Raw genomic sequence first — 18564 nt, forward strand, 5'->3', positions numbered from 1 at the left:
ATTAAAGCCCCTGTGGTAATGCACATACCCTCATAGTAATGCCCATGCCCCCATAGTAATGCCCCTGTGGTAATGCCCATGCCCCCATAGTAATGCCCCTGTGGTAATGCCCATGCCCCCATAGTAATGCCCCTGTGGTAATGCCCATGCCCCCATAGTAATGCCCCTGTGGTAATGCCCATGCCCCCATAGTAATGCCCGTGATAATGCCCCTGTAGTGCAGTTTATTAAAAAAAAAAAAAAAAAAAAAAAAAAAAAAAAAAAACTTACCTTGAACCCCGCTCCTGAATCCAGTGTCGCGTCCGGTCCGCCGGCTGCTCCTCAGAACTATGGGGGAGACGTCATGACGTCTCCCCCATAGTGCCCGTGGGGAGAGCCGGAAGCTGGAGTTCGGGAGAGAACTCCAGCCTCCGGCTACACCGCGTCGCTGCAGAGAAGGAGCCGGGGGCGCCCACTGGTAATAAATATTACCAGCAGACGTCTGCCTTGGAGCCTCTCTGCAGCGCCGGGCTGGAGGTCACTGGCACCGGGTACAGCGGCGCACCCGGTGCACCTCCAGCCCCCCCTTAGTTGCGGCACTGCAGAGAAACTATATGAACATCTAGGGCCAGATTCAATTAGAGGCGCCTGTTTTGAGGCGAAGTTATCATGTAATTTTACATTGAGCGCTCCCGCTTTTCACTTGCAAAACAGGCGAAAACAAGGACATGCTAATGCCGTGAATGGTGAAGCTAGTGCAAAGGACTTCTTATTTTGTGGAAATCACTTTTGCATTAGTGTTAAAAAATTCTATAAAAGCAATTTCTTTTGTGCAAAATAATTGCTGTAGTTAAATTGGGGGTACATTTAAATGGGTACTAGTATATTCTGGAGTTAATAAAGCAGCAAACAATGTCAATTTAGAGCAACATAGTTATGTAATTTTCATCATGCTATTCTTCTGTACATCATCTCCTCCTCTATAGAAGAGGGCAATCAATGACTGGCAAAGGGAGACAGTTCATGTGATTTATGGGGGGTAGTGATATCACAGTAAAAATATAAAAAAAAAAAAAAAAAAAATCTGTTCCTAGTGAATGGATAGGGCTCCATGCTCAGGGTATTCTGCCTACCTCCACTGTGTGCAGGCAGTGCTAAATTTTAAAATACAGCAGTATTTGCACTTGCCAATCTTTAATGTGGTTTTCGATTGATAACTAACAGATAAAAAGCGCAATAGTTATATAGGTGTGAAAAAACCTTTACAAGTTGTATAAAAACCGAGCAAATGTTATGGTTCTGGTAAAAAAAAAAAAAAAAAGTTTACCTATGTAATTACACTCAAAGTGCTTTACATAGCACAAAATACAAAACAAGCTTAACAAGGGACATTAGAGAAATGCTTTGAATAGGAAAGTCTTGAGTCTATTTTTGAAGGATTCTAGAGTGGAGGCTTCTCAAATTGGGGGGGGGGGGGATGGAAAGAGAGAGGGTTCCATAGAGTCAGAGCCACAAAGCTGAAAGCTCAACCCCCAAATAAATTCTGGGAGATTCTAGGTATTAATAGTCCATCAACGGATCACGGTAAACGAGTGGGACTGTAAGGGTGCAAATCCACTACACAAAGTAAATGAACGACAATATGTTAAGAACTTACCCTTGTTATCTCCATTTCTACAAAGTCCATATTTATTCCACAGGATACCTTGGGGTATAGGCGATGGCAGCAGACATCGGGCACCTCAGATTTAAAGTTTTCTGCCTCCCAGGATGCACTGGGGTCCCTCTCCTATACCCCGCCCCCGAGCCAAGGAAAGTCAGTTACGTAACAAGCCATAGGCCGGAGGAGGAGAAGAAGAAAGAAGAAAGTTCTGGAACACACAAGAATCACATTATCACCAAAAAAGGAAACGGAAAAAACAGTGACCAGAGCAAAGCTCATCTGCAGTACAGGTCCGACAGAGCGGGAGCCCTGTGGAACCCTATGGACTTCGTAGAAACAGAGATAACAAGGGTAAGTTCTTACCATATCTCATTTTCTACTTCAGATTCCATAGGGTATCCACAGGATACCTTGGGGATGTCCTAAAGCAGCATCCTTTAAGGGTGGGGACGCTCCTGTGCTGAAAAGGAGATTCCGCCACCCGAAGGAAGCATCCTGAGAGGCGAAGGTGTCAAATGCATAATACCTCACAAAAGGTATGGACAGTAGACCACGTTGCTGCCTTGCAAAGCTTAACAGCAGAGGCATAACGGCGAGCTGTCCACAAAAGGACCCACAGACCTGGTGGAATGAGCTATAACAGAGGATGGAACAGGAAGGCCTTCATGAATGTAAGCCTCAGAAATGGCCACGCGAATTCATCCTGCCAAAGTTTGCTTAATGGCAGTCCAACCCTTCTTACGGAAGCCATAAAGGAGGCTGACTTCCTAAATGAATTGGTACGGTCAACATAAATCCTTAGAGCACGTACCACATCCAAGGAGACCTCACCAGCCGAGAGGTCTGGAGAATTAAAAGCCGGCACAATGATTTCCTTGTTAATGTGGAAAATAGATACCGCCTTAGGTAGGAAACCAGGGCGAATGCAAAGCAGCGCCCTGTCCTATGAAAAATTAGAAAGGGAGGTCAACATGAGAGCCCCCAATTCTGAGGCCCTTCTGGCCGAAGCAATGGCCAGAAGAAACAGTCTTAGCTGTAAGCCATTTTAAATCCACTGAGCCCAGTGGTTCAAATGGTGGTCCTTGGAGAGCCCTCAGGACCACAGCCAAATCGCAAGGAGCCACTGGTGGAACAAAGGAAGGCTGAATACGAAGTACACCTTGCAGAAAGGTGTGGACATCAGGAAGAGTAGCAATCCTACGCTGAAACCACACTGACAGGGCAGAAACTTGCACCTTCAGGGAAGCAAGGCGAAGACAGTGATCTAAGCCCGCCTGTAGGAAAGCCAAAACACTGGATATCCTGAACACCTGAGGATCATAGCCTCTAGGGCGACACCATTCAAAGAAAGTTTGCCACACTCGGTGGTAAATTCTTGCAGACGCAGGTTTCCGAGCTCTGAGCATGGTGTTAACTACAGAGCTGGAAAAACCCCTGGACCTTAAGAGAGCAGTCTCAACAGCCACGCCATCAAAGACAGACAGCTCAGGACCGGGTAATGGCAAGGAACTTGAGACAACAGGTCCGGACTTAGAGGCAACAGCATCGGAGTGTCTATGGAGAGACTCCGAAATTCTAAGTACCAGTGACGTCCGGGCCACGCTGGAGCTATCAATAAGAGCGTTGTGCCTTCTTGCTTGAATTTTCGAACCACTCGAGGAAGAAGGGAGAACGGAGGGAAGAGGTACGCAAACTGGAAGGTCCACCGGACCGACAGAGCGTCTACCAGAGACTCCGTGTCTCTTGTTCTTGACCCGTACACAGGCAGATTGTTGTGTCGGGAGGCCATGATGTCTCTCTCTGGAAGGCCCCACTTGTCCACCAGGAGTTGAAACACCTCCTGGTGAAGAGACCATTCTCCTGGATGCACGTCTTGATGGCTGAGAAAGTCTGCTTCCCAGTTGAGGACTCCTGGTATGAACACCGCCGAGATGGCAGGAAGTTTGCCCTCCGCCCAAGTCAGAAAGCGGGACACCTGTCAGCCTGATTTCGGGTTCCTCCTTGGCGGTTTAAGTAAGCCACCGTGATGGCGCTGTCCGATTGTATCTGTACGGGTTTTCCATGGAGAACATGTTTTGCTTGCTGGAGAGCTTTGAAAACCGCCTGAAGTTCCAAGATGTTTATTGGAAGGGCAGATTCTTTTGGTGTCCACCTGCCCTGGAACAAGTGTGGACCAGTCACTGCTCCTCAGCCCCGGAGACTGGCGTCCGTTGTCAGAAAGACCCAGTTTGCCACCCAAAAGGGGCGTCTGCAGCCACCAGGCCAGACAGACATACCTCCGGAGAAAGCACCATGGACTGTGTCTTTATCTGCTGGGGCAACCCATTCCATCTGGAGAGGATCAATTTCTGCAGATGTCTGGAGTGAAACTGGGCATATTCCACCATGTCGAACATTGACACCATGGAGCCCAGTAAGCTCATCGCCGAGAGAACAGACACTCGGTGGCTCTGGAGGCAACTGCGTAACTTTGCCTGTAATGCAGAGATCTTTTCCTCCATCACAAAGATCCTCTGTTGTTGAGAGTCCAACAGAGCCCAGAGATGGAGCATCCTCTGCGAGGGAACCAGGGTGGATTTCTTACAGTTTATCAACTAGCAGTGATTCTGTAACACAGATATTGTCAGTTGCCGATGGCGCTGGAGGATCTCTGGAGACCATGCTAACAACAGAAGGTCGTCCAGATAAGGTAACAAGCGGACCCCCCTGCATCCGCAGGTGGGCTGCCATGACTTTGGTAAAGATACGAAGCGCTGTGGCCAGACCAAAGGGCAGTGCCTGGAACTGGAAATGTTGGTCAAGCACTGCAAACCGGAGGAATTGCTGGTGTGCTAAGATAATAGGGACATGCAGGTAGGCGTCCTGAATGTCCAACGACACCATGAAATCCCCAGGCTCCACTGCCAGAATAATGGACTGCAGGGTCTCCATCCTGAACAGAGGGACCCTCAAGGACTTTATGTGGAGGATGGGCCGGTAAGACCCATTGGGTTCTGCACCAGAAAGGGATTGGAATAGAAACCGGTGCCCCTCTGGGGTAACAGAACAGGCACTATAACTCCAGCCTGGAGCATAGAGTGCAAAATTCCTGACGTTCCAGGGCCTTGTCCTGGTCTGACGAAAGGCCTGTGGTGAAAAACCGGCTGGGAGGCCTTCACCGGAAGGAGAGGGCATACCCCCGAGAGACCACCTCTTGTACCAAAGTGTCCTTGGTAGTCAGGTACCAGCACCGGGCGAACTGAAGCAGGCGGACTCCCACAATGGGGTCCCCCAAGGTTCGTTCCGTCAGGCTGAAGGCTTATCGCCCGACGTCTTGTACTCCAAGCCCGCTTCTTTGGCTTGGCAGATTTCCTGTTACCCGACTGTCTGGGAAAGGACTATCTTGGACTTATCCTGGGCCATATAAGGCTGAAAGGACGAAGTACCAGACCCTGATGGGACTGTAGCCGATGGCAAACACTCAGATTTAGCTGCTGCCAGAGTGGCCACAATATTGTCCAGATCAGGACCAAACAGGACCTGTCCATTAAAGGGCAAGCATTCCAATCCCTTCTTGGAATCTGCATCTGCTTTCCAAGAGCGCAAGCACAGGGAGCGGCGAGCTGCTACTGCTGCCGAGGAGATTCTGGAAGTGATGAGACCTATATCTAAGGCTGCCTCATTGATGTACGTGGCTGAGTTTCTGAGATTGCCCACTAACTCCACCTGTTCAGGGGGAAGAGTCAGTGTCCAGAGACACTTCCAAGGTATCTGCCCACCGCTCCGTGGCTCTGGCTACCCAGCACAAGGCCATAGCCGGTCTGGGAGCACCTCCAGCAAGGGAATAAATGGATTTTAGGCATATTTCCACCTTGCGATCCGTAACATCCTTTAAGGAGGACATGGTCAATGTAGCACTCCTCACTAGGCGTGTGACATGAGAATCCACCTGTGGAGGTGTTTCCCATTTGGAAAAATAATTATCTGCAAATGGGTATGCAAAGGCCAAGTGTTTTTGAGGCTGGAACCGCTTACCCGGATATTTCCACACCTCCTCTAAATGATCCACTGACTGACCAGATAGAGGAAATACAGTGGCATCTCCCTTAACATCCTTAAAAGGCGGCATAATTATATTTGGCCACGGGGGGATCCTCATCCTCAATAACCAAGGTGCACGGACTGCCCGTATAAGGCCAGGTATATAGACTTTAGATCTAGTATAATGGCTGACAAGTGAAAGTACAGTCAGACAGCGCTAGCATATAGTCACATACAATGCAGAAATAATTAAATAACCTGCACTACAAGCACTGTGATCAACTACACAGACCAGAGCCTGGTAGGAAACAGCGCTGCACACTCTGATCTTATCAGAGGAGAGGTATGCGAGGGACCCAGACCGCGATGACACCTGTATCAAACTCCAACAGTGTTTGCACACTTCCTAGAAAATGGCCGCCGAGGAGGCGGGCCCGGGGGAGGAGCACTGACAGCTCACCAGACCGCTGTGGAAAGGCACTGGCTGTGAGACAGGGAAGGCGCGCTCCCCTGGCATGCTATTAACCCCTGGGACGCTGGAGCATATTCACACTGCTGCAGCCCGCTGTCCCTGGTGGTCCAGTGGAAAGCGCAGGATCAGTACCTGGCTCCAAGCACAGCCTGGCCCCAGGGAGCCCCCTTCCTGAGGACCAAATGACTGAATCGGCGGGTACCCTCCACGGGACCCCGTCGCTTACCTGACCCCCTTAAATCCAGTCACAGTCAGGGATATTCTAGGGTCACTGCTAGCTGCAACCCCAGACACCCACCAGCATCCCCGGATCAGTACCGGCGTTCTGATCCGGCGGGGTGAAGGAGCGACAGCATAGACCAGGCCTGGCCAACCTGTGGCTCTCCAGCTGTTGTGAAACTACAAGTCCCAGCATGCCTTGCCACAGTTTTGCTATTAGGGAATGCTAAAACTCTGGCAAGGCATGCTGGGACTTGTAGTTTCACAACAGCTGGAGAGCCACAGGTTGGCCAGGCCTGGCACAGACATCTATGCTGTACAGCTCATCTTGTGCAGCAAAGCTGTTTGAAAAACTTCAGGGGCTGTAACAGCCCCCCTCTGAATATGGTGACCCGACTGCGAGCTGGGCACCTACAAAACGGATTTTCCTTTGCTCAGGGGCGGGGTATAGGAGAGAGACCTCAGTGTACCCTGGGAGGCTGAAAACTTTAACTCAGAGTTGCCCGATATCTGCCGCCATCGCCTATACCCCAAGATATCCTATGGATAACCTATGGACCCTGAGGTAGAAAAATGGGATTTTGGTACCTACCGGTAAATCCTTTTTTCTGATTCCACAGGGGACACTGGAGGTGCTTACGCTGGGGTATAGAGGCGTGGATAACTGGAGCCGGCACTTTAAATAATTTAGAAGTGTGAAGCTCCTCCCCCTCTATGCCCCATCAGCCCTCAGTTTAGAAAATGAAGACCGAGAGGAGATGGAGAACAAGCGGAGTAAAAAGGCAGAGAACACACAATAATCAAAACATACAACATATGTAACAAACCGAACAGGCAGGCTAAGAGCGCAGAGGTGGGCGTCCAGTGTCCCCTGTGGAATCAGAGAAAAGGATTTACCGGTAGGTACCAAAATCTCATTTTCTCTTTCATCCACTAGGGGACACTGGAGGTGCTTACGCTGGGGACGTCCCAAAGTTTTCCCCACGGGCGGGAGCGCTCTGCGGGGCCTGCAGAACAAGACGGCCAAAACGGGATGCCGAAACCGCGAACGTATCAAATTTGTAAAACTTGACAAACGTGTGCACAGAAGACCAAGTGTCCGCACGGCACAACTGTGACGTGGAGGTTCCCCTACCGGCCGCCCAGGACGCACCCACAGAACGTGTGGATGAGCCGAAATGGACGAAGGAGGCCGGCGTTCGGCACCTACATAAGCCAGATGAATAGTCAGTCGGATCCAACGTGCCAAAGTCTGCTTAGACGCTGGTCAACCCTCCGAACCGCATCATAGAGGACAAAAAGTGACTCAGACTTACGGAGGGAAGCAGTCTTGTCAACATAGATGCGGAGAGCTCTAACCACATCCAAGGTAAAAGAACCACCAGAGTCCTCCACCAAAGAAGGTACCACAATAGGCTGATTAATATGAAAAGCCGACACTACCTTGGGAAGGAAGGCGGCTACCGTCCGGAGTTCCGCCCTATCAGCATGAAACACAAGGTAAGGTGGCTTATAGGACAGAGCACCCAATTCCGAAACTCTACGAGCCGAAGCTAGAGCCAAGAGAAGGACAGTCTTCCAAGACAAGTACTTAATATCAACCTCTTCCAAAGGTTCAAACATGGACGACTGAAGAAACAAAAGCACTAAGTTCAAGTCCCAAGGAGCAATCGGAGGTACAAAAGGAGGCTGCACCCGCAAGATCCCTTGAAGAAACGTCTGCACCTCAGGAATGAGGGCCAATTTCCGTTGAAAGAAAAAGGAAAGGGCAGAAACCTGCACCTTTAAAGTTCCAAGACGAAGGCCAGAATCCAGACCAGTCTGAAGAAAAAGCAGAAACCTGGACAACCGAAAAGTCCTAGATGGAAGATCCCGACTGGACCACCACGAGATATAAGAACGCCAGATGCGGTGATAATGCGCAGCAGAAACTGGTTTCCTGGCGCGTAGCATGGTGGGAATGACAGAGTCTGGGATTCCTCTGCGTCTTAAGATATCGGTTTCAAGAGCCACCCCGTTAAACGCAGTTGCACTAGGTTGGGGTGTACTAAAGGACCTTGCTGTAGCAGATCCAGGCGCAGAGGAAGGGGCCACGGATCGTCTGACAATAGGGACCGAACGTCCGCGAACCAACTCCTCCGAGGCCAGTTCGGAGCCACGAGAATGACAGAGGCGGACTCGTGTTTTATCCTTTTTAGCAGTCGAGGAAGTGGAATCAGAGGAAAGGTAAACCAAGTCGTAGTTCCATGGAACTGTCAGAGCGTCTACTGCCACTGCATGCGGATCTCGAGTTCTTGACACGTATACCGGGAGCTGACGATTCAATCGTGACGCCATGAGGTCCACCTGAGGACATCCCCATCGACATATCAGCGCGTTGAACACGTCTGGATGAAGCATCCATTCCCCGGGGTGGATATCCTGTCGGCTTAGGTAATCTGCCTCCCAACTGTCCACACCCGGGATGAATACCGCCGACAGGATTACTGACTGGCTCTCGGCCCACCTGAGAATTTGAGTTACTTCTCGCATGGCCATGTGACTCCGAGTCCCTCCTTGGCGGTTGATGTACGCGACGGCCGTCGCGTCGTCGGACTGAACTCTTACCGGACGAGTTCTTAGAAACTCTGTTGCTTCTATCAGAGCATTGTAGATCGCTCTGAGTTCCAAAACATTTATGGGCCACTTTTGTTCTAGAGGGGACCATCGACCCTGTAAATGATAATCGAGGACTACAGCACCCCATCCTCGAAGGCTGGCATCCGTTGTTACGATGATCCAGTCCCACACTCCGAATCTCCGGCCCGCAAGAAGATTGTTGGATTGTGTCCACCAGAGAAGGGCTCAGACGGATCTGGCGATGTAGGAGCAGATGAGACCCTGACCCCTGTGTTAGTAGGTCCAGCTGAAACACCCTGGAGTGGAACCGCCCGAACTGTATTGCCTTGAAGGTTGCTACCATCTTCCCCAGGAGACGCAGACAAAGAAGGAGGGACACCCTCTTTGGTCTGAGGACCAGCTGAACGGATTGAGATTTGATTTCTTGAAGTTTATTATCCAACCATGTTGGATTAGAGTCTGATATGTCAGTAAGGTATGGCTTGTAAGAAGAGATACCGACTGCGCCTTGAGTAGCAGGTCGTCCAAATAAGGGATTATGTTCACTCCCGATGACCGAAGGAGAGCAATCATGACTGACATGAGTTTGATGAAGATGCGGGGAGCCGAGGATAACCCGAACGGCAATGCCCGAAACTGATAATGATCCTTCAATATGGCGAAACGCAGAAAAGCTTGGTGTGGTTCCCAAATGGGAACGTGGAGATAAGCATCCTTGATATCCATGGATAATAGGAACTCTCCCGGTTCCAAGCTCGCAATAACGGACTGCAGAGATTCCATTTTGAACCGATACATCTTCAGATACAGGTTCAATGACTTGAGGTTCAAGATGGGCCTGACCGATCCATCCGGTTTGGGTACTACAAACAGGTTTGAGTAAAACCCCATACCTCGTTGATGTTCTGGAACTGGGACTAGCACAGATGACACTACTAAAGACTGGATAGCCTCCTGTAGAACCCTGGCCTTGTCTGCAGGTATTGGCAGACTTGTAGTGAAGAACCGAGGTGGAGGGGGGACCTCGAACTCTATTCGGTACCCCAGGGAAATTAGTCTGTGGATCCACGGCTCTGGAGATGTCTGGTTCCAAACCTGTTGAAATCTTTGCAGGTGACCTCCCACTGTAGGTGGTCCCAGGTGGGACGGAAGACCGTCATGCCACCTGTTTTTCAGCTGGCTTAGGCTCCTGTCTACGTGCAACCGAGTGTGGGCGACCTCTACCTCTGCCACCTCTTGCTTGGGAGGGAGCACCTCTGGCTCCACCATGAAAGGAATGTGGCGCACGAAAGGAATGAAAGGAAGGTCCAGTGTAAGATTGTCTGAGAGCCGATGCAGTTGACGGGAGGAAGGAAGACTTACCCCCCCGTGGCCTGGGATATCCATTTGTCTAATTCCACGCCAAACAGCATGTCGCCATTGAATGGCAAACCCTCCACCGCACGCTTGGATTCTGCATCCGCATGCCAGGCGCGCAACCAGAGGGCTCTGCGGCCCGAAATAGCAGAAGCAGATATGCAAGCACTAATCTGACTGATATCTTTTGACGCTTCTCCCAGGAAAACTGCAGACTCGCGGATGTGTTCAGCTAGTAAGCGTAACTCTGCTCTAGAAGTACCCGAGTCCAAACCTGTAATGAACTGGTCAGCCCAGCAAACCACCGCTTTGTTAACCCAAGCAGTAATAAGGGTGGGCCTAAGTTGAGCACCCGCTGCGATATAAATAGATCTTAGCGTTGTCTCCAATTTACAATCCGAAGGATCTTTTAGTACTGTAGCTCCCGGTACTGGGAGTGCTGTTTTTTTAGAAAGATGGGAGACGGACGCATCTACTGGAGGGGGTATTTCCCACTTCTCCATCATGGTTGATGGAAAAGGGTAGCTAGAAGGAAACCGGCGCGGAATTTGGAACCGTTTATCCGGTTGCTTCCAGGCCACTGAGAGCTGCTGTTGAAGTTGCTGTGAGAACAGAAAAACCGCCGAGCTCTTTGGTTGTTCATGAAATAATTCACACTCATGGGATGCAGGAATCACATCCACAGGTAAGTTAAGGATTTTTCTGACCGCCAAAATTAAAGATTCCACCCCGGGAGAGGGGTATCGTCCTGTAATGCTTCCTCCAATTCCCCTTCCTCAGCATCCTCCGTAGCGAGGAATTTCTCGTCAGACTCTTCTGACTGGAGAACAGTCGATAAAGGACGCTTTTGTGTCGGTCCCTGTAAGGAAGTGGAGGGTGCGGACACAGCTGTACCCATTACCTGTACCAGGGTGTCAAGAGACTTGGTTAGCTCAGCAACCAAGGGAGGTTGAGACTTGCGTGCCTCAGCTAACACAGACGTTAAATCCGTCATTACTCCTACCATGTCAGCGGCCCATGTAGGCGCAGGTGAGGCAGTAATAGCCATAGGTGGATCAATTGCTATACAAGCATCACATAACGTGGACCCAGCAGTATGCGGCTTGGATAGTTTGTTGTTACACCTAGAACAAACAAACATCTTTTGAGGCGCTTTTGTTCTGTTTGACATGGATACACATAGTCACCACACACAGAGGGACAAAGTATATACAGAGGTAAAGAAAAACAGAAGGCTGGCTTGGGACAGAGGAGGAGCACACCCCACTCCCTTCCCACAGATCAGATTCCCTGCACCCCCAGTATATTATGCACAGCCTCTGCTTAACTTATAGCTGCTGTAGCCAGGAATGGGGAGCCAAAGAATCCAGCCTTCCGATCTGCTGCACTCTTCCTGTATAAGGGAGAGATGCAGACATTTAACAGTTAATAAACGGCAGCCACGCTGTTTTTTTTTTTACAGCCGCTTGCCGTGCATAGAAGAGAGAGAGCCTGCGCTGATTAGGCCCCGCCCCCTTCTTCATTCCCTAAGGGCTCCATTATGGCTATGTCCGTCCCTCCCCCTCCCCTCCGCGCTACCCGCGTGTATCAGCGGGAAGAGGGGAGAAGCAGGGAGCCGCGTGTAGCACTGTGTATCTCTAACACAGCGCAGCGCTGACAGCAGGACCTGCACTCCTTCCTGGTGTTTGCTAAAACACCAGGGCGCCAGGTGCCCGGACCCCACCTTTTAGATAGGTGGCGAAGAGTACCTATATGATGTGTAAAAGATTCTTAAAATAAAATAAAATTAAATAAAATAAATGTATTGCTGGAGCACAGCATAATACAGTGTTGGCTAACCTTGACACTCCAGCTGTTATGGAACTACATAACCCAGCATGCACTGCTACAGTTTTGCTATTAGGGCATGCTAAAACTGTGGCAGGGCATGCTGGGATATATAGTTCCACAACAGCTGGAGTGTCAAGGTTAGCCAACACTGGCAAAATGTGACCAGCTCCTAGTAGGCACATTTTCTAAACTGAGGGCTGATGGGGCATAGAGGGGGAGGAGCTTCACACTTCTAAATTATTTAAAGTGCCGGCTCCAGTTATCCATGCCTCTATACCCCAGCGTAAGCACCTCCAGTGTCCCCTAGTGGATGAAAGAGAAAGTACATCGTTATCGTTCATCGTCCGCAATATCATGCAGTGGATATGCCGTCAACGACAAGTGATGAGCGCTCCCGTTGATGCAGTTGTTAATCGCCCGAACCTGCTGTCCAACCTGACGGTATAGTCAGGATGTGCAGGTTCGGGGATGAGGGAGGGTGCCCACACTGAACGAAATATCGTTCACTGTGGGCTCAAAATCCACTGAACAATATAATGAACAATTACGATGTCGTTATCGTTCAATCGTTCCTTAAACGTGTTGTGGATATGCACCTTGAGTGATCAGTAGCTGCTTTAAGTACCTTGGGCCCTGGTCATGTAGGGTTTTGTAAGTCAGTAAGACAATCTTGAAAACGATTTGCCATCTTACAGGCAGCCAGTGAAAGGAGTAGAGGATGGGTGTTATGTGGCTGGAACGGGGATGGTTAGTTAATAGCCTGGCATCTGCATTTTGTAGCATCTGCAAACGGTGCAATTGTTTTGCTTGGAGACCTAGGTAGAGGGCATTGAAGTAGTCTAGGCGTGATGATATAAATGCATGACAGTAGGCCAGTGGTTCCCAAACTTTACTTAACTGTCATCCTTAGGGACAGTTATGTGGTGGTGGACAGATTTGCACTTCTGTTTGCCCACATATTTACATTACATTGACCATAAATAACTAGATTTGGTGCTGGACCACCAACCTGAGGCACTCCTGCACATGTCCCAAGGCACCCCAGGGTGCCACGATACAGAGTTTGGGAACCACTGCATTAGGCAGATCTTCTGAGGGAATTAAGGGCCTCATTCAGAGGCGGTCGGAGGATGCAAGCGGTTGCTCAGAAACTGGGCGGCCACTTGCATCCTGACCGCCCACCTCTGTTGCGGTCGTTAACCCACAGCCTAACACCCACAGCTCTAACAACCGCTCCGGTGATGGTCGCGATGGTCAGAGACCATCACAAGCATCGGGGCTTACGACGAGACCCTAGGGTAGGGTCTCACTTGTCGTAAGCCCCGGAGAGCTTCTGGCTGTGTCAGAGACGGAAGCTCTCCACTGACTTCACTAGTGATGTCAGTGGGGCCTCCCCCAAACGGTAGACGTTCCCATGGGAACGCCTCCATTTGGGCTGCCACCCCCCCCGGCCCGCCTTCCAAACGGGGCGAGCTGTCAATCAACATCGATAGCTCGCCCCCTTTGGATCAAGACCCGCTACGACCGGCGCTGTCGGTCGTAGCGGGTCTCACGCATGCGCACTACGGCATGCTCTGTGGGGGGCCAACGACCCGGTCCGAGCGCATCGGCGCTAACGACCGGGTCTGAATGACCCCCTAAGTGCTTGATTCCTGTCATGTTCCTCAGATGAAAGAATGACTGATTGTGGCCGATACCCGAAGTGTCAATCCACTATCCAGGACAACAAGATTCCACACACGCACACACACTGTAAGTACATTCTCTAACTATAGGCTCGAATCAATTGAACATGAATTAAATAGTACTGGGAGGGAGCTCCCGGAGCTATTCAATTCAGCATGCTGTTAGGTCGGCAAAATGGCCGTTCTCCCGCCCCTTAAACAGGGTGATTAGTTGCGAGAACGGGCTTTCTCCAACTAAACTGCCCGGCGCGATGCTGTTTCCGCAGCGCTAAAGGCAGAAAACAGCATCGCACCTGTACTTTTGGCGGATTTCTGTTCACACCCCTTCTGGGGTGCAAGAAGAAATCCTTAACAGCGCGATGAATTGAATAGCTCCGGGAGCTCCCTCCCAGCGTTATTTAATTTGCGTTCAATTGAATCACGCCCTATTGTAAAATGTTTAGCCTTAAGCTTCAAAGTTAGGGAAACCAAATATGTGTGATTTAATCAAAATTAGGCTCTATTTTGGCACCCAAGAAGAGCAGAGGTATACATTTCACACTTAAAAGGTAACAGATTTCAACTGGTAGAATTAACATCAAAATACTTACAAGCATCCGCTGGGTGTGGTAACTGTTGTGACTGGTATCAAATGACTCAATGGTCACTACAGCTGGGTACACACCTGAAAGATGGAGCAACCAATGCAATGCAACGATATATCACATCGTCATAAACATTGCACAATCCCCAAATGATGATGCGATATATCGTTACATGCTTCTGGTACCAACACCACGTCATCCGTGGAATCGTCCAATCTAATGGGCAGCATATCAGGTGGGACGATGCAACCACCCAATTCAAACGATGAATTGGGTGGAATTGCCAGTACACACTACAGGATGGGCGTCGCAATCCATCACAGACCGCTAGAACGGACGATATATTGTATACTGTGTACCTACCTTAAGACCTGCCCCACATCAAATGTTGATGAATACTTTCTAAATTTAATTTCTGTCTCTAAACGTCAAAATATATGCATGTACAGTTGCCACCCGTGCTAATAGCATATATAGGTCCCCATTTAATAACAAGCGATATACATGTTATCACTCGTTACTAATCTTAAATGAGCCAATTGGTTGGAGCACCATTTAATGCTGGGTGCACACTGTCAGATATATTGGCCAATCAATTGATCTGCCAATACATCAGGTGCCCGTCAGCCAATGTGTACCAGCGATATGTCTGAACAACTTCGTTCACAGACATATTGTGTCGGCTGTGCTGCGCAGATATATTGGGGCATCGTGCTGTGTGTAGGGGCGGTCAGCCAATAGCCCGTACACTTACAGCGGCATCCCCGGGGTGGGGGCGGGAGGGGGCAACACGCCCCCGGCCAGCAAGACCCACCCTCCTCTAACACACAGATGATTGTTGTTCAGGTAAGTATGAACCACCATCATCTGCAGATATATCTGCTAGGTGTGTACCCAGCTTATAACAAGCATATCACTCATTATTGAATGGGGCCCACAATCTGTATGGGTGGGTGGGTAAAGAGCACTGGTGTGCACATTATATTAAATAGACTGTTAAGGGGGGGTTAAAAGAGGTGGATGAATACAAATTGGGGGACAATTGCATGCATTATACCCAAGGTAAGGGGACAAAATATACATATATATATATATATATATATATATATATATATTATACACACACACTTATTAAAAGGAGGAGAAAGTTAACATACAACTAGGGTTTGATCAATCCCTATAGCCAATAAGGGCGATTCAATTCTTTTGCTGGCAGCTCAGGTGGGTGCAAGCAGAAATGCGAGAGAAACCCCCTGGTTAGGGTGCGTTAACCGCAGTTAGCGTGCAATAACCAAAACTTTAGATGGGTTTAGCAGTTTTACACGGCTAAACCCAGTCTCATATGGGGCAAAGAGGGCGATAATGAGCGCCCAGAACAATTGAATTGCAACACTGAGCGCTCAATTATCGCATTGTAAAAAACAATTGAAACACACCCACTGAGTCTAAAAAGTTACCGTTGACATTTAGACTTTTTTTTGTCTCTTTAAGTGAATGGAGGAATACCTTCTCTGACTCATACAGACAATTTGTTAATACATCCCTCAACAAGAAAGCTGCTGGTGGCATGGTGCCCTGGCCTCTGACCATTCATTATCTATTCCTACATTCTGCTGCAGTGCAAGTATATACAGGGGAAAAAAATTAGGTAATCTTAAATTATCAGCTCAAATTGTTAGATTTGTTAAAACAAGTGTAATAGGAAGAAAGGATATGAATGTGCTGGCATGTACGGTATATACATAGCAGTATGCTATGTATGGGGAAAGGTGAATGAATTGTATCGCTATGTATACTGGCACACAGATGTACTCCTGCACAAACATGAGAAGCTGTACTACAGCACATGTATAGGAAGCATCAAACGCATTGTAACAAGCCGGGTACACGCACATGACATGGGCACTGGAATGGCGAGCAGCACACACTGTAGGCAGCAGCCAGGACATGCATGGCATACAGCTCTCAGGGGGAGAGGGGGTAGGGGCCGGCACCATGGGTGCAGCATGGACAACCAGGGATGGCTGGGGAGAAGTATGGGGTCCCCAATATGCCAGGTACCTGTGAGCAGAAGTACGAGCCCTGGATGCCCAGCTTGATGCAGGTCGGGCACTGCAGTTTGGCTGCGCTGGTGCAGTCCTCTGTCTCACATACTCTGCTCTCCACCGCCGCCATGCTTCACCCGGCTGCTGCACCCACAGGACGGCGGGGAGGAGGGGGCGGGGGGCGTGTGCTGGAGGAAGCTGGGTGGCGTTGTGAACATGCGACCAGCCTGTCTGCGGGGAGAACTGGGAGAGTGACGTCTGGTGACAACAGGAAGAGGAAAAGCAGCTCCAGCAGCGCCGCCGCTCATCGTGTGCACTCAGAGAAGGAAGTCTCTCCCTATAGGTGCCGGCTGCCGTAGGCGGAGCTATGTGAGCTGCAGGCGGAAAGGCGGGGTGCACATGTCATGTGGGCGGGGCTATGCGGCGGGACACGTCCTCTATCTATATATGTATATGATGACGCTAGCTTACATGGGCGTGGCAACCGTTATGGGCGTGGCTATAGCAGATATTAATTCAGTTGTAGATATGCAGCAACAAGGGAACGCAGATGCAGTGACCGTCAGTCTATATAGCACCATGGCTGTTTGCCCTCCACATCCCGGTCCGGTACTCTGACAGGTAGCATGAGATGACAAGGGTATAGGAGAGGGGTGATTATGGCTAGTGGTCTATATTTCCTATTACTATCTTTTGTTTATAAATAGCCAATTCATCCTGAAGGTAAGTACTGCAGGGGGAGATAACACATTCTTCATTTATTTATATATAATAAAGCTATACCTTATGCATACCTCCCATCATGACCCATTCCAGGAGGGACAAAATGCTCTGTTCCTGGACTTCCCCCTTAGAGCCGTATTCAATATGAGCCGAGCCGCGATACTTTTTCGCGGCCTCTGACTTTCCGCCTACTTTGCCTGTTTTCAGGCGGAAAAGTATCGCGGCCGTCCCTGCTTTACCCCGTACTCAATATGGAAGTACGTGAAAACAGGACCCGGCAAAACTGAAACAGGCGGAAAGTACTATAATTTTTGGGGAAATCAGCCTGACACCCCTCAAAAGATGCTCTGACATGGGGGTTTGCTATGGTACCCCCCCGATTTGACTTGCTGAAGGTATTTGGTGATTTTAAATGGGCTCAATAGCTGTTTAATAGCGTTTTTCTATATGTGATGCAGAATAGTATTTAGGAGCTTTTTTTCCAGAAAATATCTTATGCCAGCATCTTTGGGGTACTTGAAAATGGGAGTCAGCATATTTAAAAGTTGTGAAAGTGAAGTTGAAAAATCCACCTTCCGCAAGCACCTGCAATAAAAAAAAACACTTGGGGCATACTTGGGTACCCCTCCAGAGTCAAGTTCGCTAGTTTTTAAATTTGTACTCCAACATTTTTTTTTTTCGCCCCCTTTTTCAAAGTAATTTTTTGGGGTGAACTTAAGTATTTTTTTTTACACCGATTACCTTTGGGGGACTGTCTGAAGGCTGCAGGGGGGTTCCCGCAATGTTGTACCCCAAAACCCCAATTCTGCACTTTTTTCTGCCCCCCATTCACAGGCGAAACTTTTTCGCCTATTGCATTGACTAGGTGAAAAGTCTTCCAAATTGAATACGGGGTAAAAGTCAAACAGTCAAAAATGACGTAATCGGCGAAAAGTTTCCGCCAAAAACTCGCGGAAACTGACTTTTCGTCTCAAATTGAATAAGCCCTTAATATATGATTGTCAGCACCTGTGTTGAACTAGTTCATTGATAATGCTGGGCATACAGTACACTCTACAATTTTCTGTCCAATCTGGTGGGAAGTAAAATCTTGTCCATTTTCTAGTGTTTGGGAGCAAATTTGTATTGTAATTTGCTCCCATACATTACCAGGTTTTCATTCCAACCAGCCAGATTGGACAGATATCTGACAAATAATTGCATAGTGGATGCACAGCATTAGATGGGTGTTTCAATATAGGTGATGGCAATCATAAATTAAGGGGATGTGGTCATAATGCCGACATCACAAAGGAAAGTAGCGAGGTTAGGGGGAGTGTTAGCGATATGGTTAGGCACTAGGGGGAGGTTAGCCACTAAGGGGGAAGGG

General features: G+C 49.1%; 1 protein-coding gene across 1 annotated transcript in view; it reads right to left on the reverse strand.

The window, feature by feature from the left end:
• METAP1 (methionyl aminopeptidase 1) overlaps nucleotides 1–16814 on the reverse strand; it is a 71618-nt gene extending 54804 nt beyond the window's left edge. The window contains exon 1 of the mRNA XM_088453265.1: nucleotides 16489–16814. Coding sequence (XP_088309391.1) covers nucleotides 16489–16602 — 114 coding nt within the window. The 5' untranslated portion in view covers nucleotides 16603–16814. The remainder of the gene's footprint in view (nucleotides 1–16488) is intronic.
• Between the last annotated feature and the right edge of the window lie 1750 nt (nucleotides 16815–18564).

This window comes from Taudactylus pleione, unplaced genomic scaffold, assembly GCF_031769625.1.
Source record: "Taudactylus pleione unplaced genomic scaffold, aTauple2 ptg000574l, whole genome shotgun sequence".
Taxonomy (NCBI): Eukaryota; Metazoa; Chordata; class Amphibia; order Anura; family Myobatrachidae; genus Taudactylus; species Taudactylus pleione.